The sequence below is a fragment of the Oncorhynchus mykiss genome, chromosome 24 (genome assembly GCF_057628025.1).
Source record: "Oncorhynchus mykiss isolate SJ-2025 chromosome 24, ASM5762802v1, whole genome shotgun sequence".
Classification (NCBI taxonomy): Eukaryota; Metazoa; Chordata; class Actinopteri; order Salmoniformes; family Salmonidae; genus Oncorhynchus; species Oncorhynchus mykiss.
The window spans coordinates 36650001-36654690 of NC_143045.1; the positions used below are offsets into that span (position 1 = coordinate 36650001).

General features: G+C 41.7%; 1 protein-coding gene across 3 annotated transcripts in view; it reads left to right on the plus strand.

Moving 5' to 3' along the window:
• si (sucrase-isomaltase) overlaps positions 1-4208 on the plus strand; it is a 117399-nt gene extending 113191 nt beyond the window's left edge. For all 3 annotated transcript variants that reach the window (XM_090218929.1, XM_090218928.1, XM_090218927.1), the window contains exon 48: positions 4034-4208. In XM_090218929.1, the coding sequence (XP_090075055.1) occupies positions 4034-4111 (78 nt within the window). In that variant the 3' untranslated portion in view covers positions 4112-4208. The remainder of the gene's footprint in view (positions 1-4033) is intronic.
• Positions 4209-4690: the final 482 nt, after the last annotated feature.

Sequence of the window (4690 nt, forward strand, 5' to 3'; positions counted from 1 at the left end):
TACACCACAACACACAACACCTTAATCACAACACAACACACGCATTCTCTACCACAACACACCATACCACAACACAACACACACATTCTATACCACAACACACTACACCACAACACACGCATGCCATATCACAACACACCATACCACAACACAACACACACATTCTCTACCACAACACACCATACCACAACACAACACACACATTCCCTACCACAACACACCATACCACAACACAACAAACGCATTCTCTACCACAACACACTACACCACAACACACGCATGCCATACCACAACACACCATACCACATCACAACACACACATTCTCTACCACAACACACTACACCACAACACACGCATGCCATACCACAACACACCATACCACAACACAACACACGCATGCCATACCACAACACACCATACCACAACACAACACACACATTCTCTACCACAACACACTACACCACAACACACGCATGCCATACCACAATACAACTCAACAAAACAAAACACACCACACTAAAACACAACAGAACACAGCACAACACACTCAGAACACACTCAGAACACACTCAGAACACACTCAGAACACACTCAGATCAAACAAGCAGAGCAGAACTGATAAAGAAGAGCATGTCTATTCAGAGGTTCTACTCTACCCCAGTTAGTCTTTGACATTGGGCCAAACACATTGTGCCACAGGCTGTCTTACAACAGTGGCTAGACTGTAGGCTTAGAATTGTCCCCACAGCGGATGGGTGATGATCTGCCAGAACAAGATGTCTGCCATGACTCATTATCTAATAGCTGTAATCAGGGAGGTCACCTTGTGGTTCCTTTGTCATAAACATGAGCTACGAGCAGGAAGAGCAGCCAGAGGAAGTTACACAGAGAGTACAGGAAGTGTAAGACAACACTAATCAACAGCGGAGGAGATGGATGGCAATAGTAAGGCAGGAGTAACGGATGGTTAGAGGACACATTTGCAAGATTACATTTTGTCTGCATCCTCATTTACCCTGTGATGAAGTGTCTTCTTCCAGAGGTACAGTATTCTGTATTTACTCTGACTATCAACGCCTTGTAACCGATAGCAACACACTCCATCAATAATCATTGGAGAGGGAACATAGGAGACTGAGATGAATCCCAGGTGGTGGAGGGAAAGACACGGGGATGCAGTTGTCATGTATGTAAATACATGGTATTCTAGCAGCAGCCCATCCATACATCTCCTTCAGTGCTTTTCACACTGGATAACAAGTTCAAATAACAGGCTGTTCCATCTTTCGTTCACCATGTTAGTGTCTGGCTGCTGCTACACACACACACACACACACACACACACACACACACACACACACACACACATACATACACAAAGCACACACACACACAAACACTCCTATGTACAGTTGAGGTCGGAGGTTTACATAGACATAGGTTGGAGACATTAAAACTCGTTTTTCAACCACTCCACAAATTCCTTTTTATCAAACTATAGTTTTGGAAAGTCGGTTAGGACATGTACTTTGTGCATGACACAAGTCATTTTTACAACAATTGTTTACAGGCAGATGATTTAACTTATAATTCACTGTATCACAATTCCAGTGGGTCAGAAGTTTTAAAAACAGTTGACTGTGCCTTTAAACAGCTTGGAAAATTCCAGAATATTATGTCATGGCTTTAGAAGCTTCTGATTGGTTAATTGACATCATCAATTGGTGTACCTGTGGATGTATTTCAAGGCCTACTCAGTGCCCCTTTGCTTGACATCATGGGAAAATCAAAATCATGGGAAAATCAAAATCAATAGAAATCAGACAAAACTGGCTCTAACAAGAATATAAAAAGGAGTGGGAAGCCCCGGTGTACAACTAAGCAAGAGGACAAGTACATTAGAGTGTCCAGTTTGAGAAACAGACACCTCACAAGTCCTCAACTGGCAGCTTCATTAAATAGTACCTGCAAAACACCAGTCTCAACGTCAACAGTGAAGAGTGATACTGATCTTCTAGGCAGAGTTGCAAAGAAAAAGCCATATCTCAGACTGGCTAATAAAAATAAAAGATTAAGATGGTTAAAGAACACAGACACTGGACAGAGGAACTTCTGCCTAGAAAGCCAGCGTGCCGGAGTCACCTCTTCACTGTTGATGTTGAGACTGGTGTTTTGTGGGTAATATTTAATGAAGCTGCCAGTTGAGGATTTGTGAGGCGTCTGTTTCTCAAACTAGACACTCCAATGCACTTGTACTCTTGCTTAGTTGTGCACTGGGGCCTCCCACTCCTTGTTCTATTCTGGTTAGAGCCAATTTGCGCTGTTCTGTGAACGGAGAAGTACAAATCATTGTACAAGCTCTTCAGTTTCTTGGCAATTTCTCGCATGGAATAGCCTTCATTTCTCAGAACAAGAATAGACTGACGAGTTTCAGAAGGAAGTTTTTTGTTTCTAACCATTTTGAGCCTGTAATCTAACCCACAAATGCTGATGCTCCAGATACTCAACCAGTCTAAAGGCCAGTTTAATTGCTTCTTTAATCAGGACAACAGCTTTCAGCTGTGCTAACATAATTGCAAAAGTGTTTTCTAATGATCAATTCGCCTTTTTAAAATGATAAACTTGGATTAGCTAACACAACGTGCCATTGGAACAGAGGAGTGATGGTTGCTGATAATGGGCCTCTGTCCACCTATGTAGATATTTAATTTTAAAAAATCTGCTGTTTCCAGCTACAATAGTCATTTACAACATTTTGTCTACACTGTATTTCTGATCAATTTGATATTATTTTAATGGACCAAAAACGTGCTTTTCTTTCAAAAACCAGGACATTTCTAAGTGACCCCAAACTTTTGAACGGTAGTGTATATTCTATCTGAAGGGTTTGTCTCAATACAAACACAGACTACTCTATCCAGTTTCACAGTTGCTTTCCCAAACAAGAGTGGTGAAAATGACTATTTTGTTAGAATGCACTGTGAGTTCAGAGTTCTGATCATGCCATGTGTGTGTGTGTTTGTTTGTGTGTGTAAGTGTGTGTGTTTACATGATGTGTGTTTGTGTGTATGTGTTTACATGCTATGTCCGTGTGTTTACATGATGTGTTTTTGTGTGTATGTGTATGTGTGTGATTACATGCTATGTCTCTGTGTGTGTGTGTGTGTGTGTGTGTGTGTGTGTGTGTGTGTGTGTGTGTGTGTGTGTGTCTATGTGTGTGTGTGTGTGTTTGTTTACATGCTGTGTGTGTCTGTGTATGTGTATGTGTTTGCATGCTTTTTGTGTGTGTGTGTGTGTGTGTGTGTGTGTGTGTGTGTGTGTGTTTACATGCTTTGTGTGTGTGCGTGTGCATGTGTGTGAGTGAGTATGTGTTTACATGCTTTATATGTGTGTGTGTGTGTGTGTGTGTGTGTGTGTGTGTCTGTGTGTGTGTGTGTGTGTGTGTGTTTGTGTGTCTATGTGTGTGTCTTTTTTTTACATGCAGTGTGTGTGTCTGTTTACATGCTATATGTGTGTGTGTGTGTGTATGTGTGTGTGTTTACATGCTATGTGTGTGTGTGTGTGTGTGTGTGTGTGTGTGTTTACATGCTATGTGTGTGTGTGTGTGTGTGTGTGTGTGTGTGTGTGTGTGTGTGTGTGTGTGTGTGTTTACATACTATGTGTGTGTGTGTGTGTGTGTGTTTGTGTGTGTGTGTGTTTACATGCTATGTGTGTGTGTTTACATGCTGTGTGTGTGTGTGTGTTTACATACTATGTGTGTGTGTGTGTGTTTGTGTGTGTGTGTGTGTTTACATGCTATGTGTGTGTGTGTTTACATGCTGTGTGTGTGTGTGTGTGTGTGTGTGTGTGTGTGTGTGTGTGTGTGTGTGTGTGTGTGTGTGTGTGTGTGTGTGTGTGTGTGTGTGTGTGTGTGTGTGTGTGTGTGTGTGTGATTACATGCCATGTGTGTATTCCCAACCAGTCATGCATTGTATGTGATCATCAGTGTCATTCTGAGAGGTGTGTTTGGACTGATGATGTGTTTTCCTCCAGGTGCTGATTGCTGATGCCACTGATCTATCATTCCGCGTGGACCAGGGCTTCACGCTCATATGGAAAACAAACACCTAATCACATTCACATCAACACTGCACTGCCATACAATGTGTTATTTAAACAGTGGTGGAAAAAGTACCCAATTAAAGTATCGATTCCTTAATAAAAAAAAGTTAAAGTGAAAGTCTCTCAGTAAAATACTATTTGAATAAAGGTTAAAAATTATTTTGTTTTATATATACTTAAGTTGAAAAAGTAAATGTAATTGCTAAAATATACTTATGTATCAAAAGTAAAAGTATAAATTATTTTAAATTCCTTGACGCAAACCAACCAGCACCATTTGTTTTTATTTGAATGTATTTTTACGGATTGGCACACTCCAACACTCCAACACCCCAACACCCCAACACCCCAACACCCCAACACTCCAACACTCTAACACTCCAACACTGCAACACTCCAACACTCCAACACCCCAACACCCCAACACTCCAACACTCCAACACTCCAACACTCCAACACCCCAACACTCCAACACTCCAACACTCCAACACCCCAACACTCCAACACTCCAACACTCCAACACTCCAACACCCCAACACCCCAACACTCCAACACTCCAACACCCCAACACCCCAACACCCCAACACT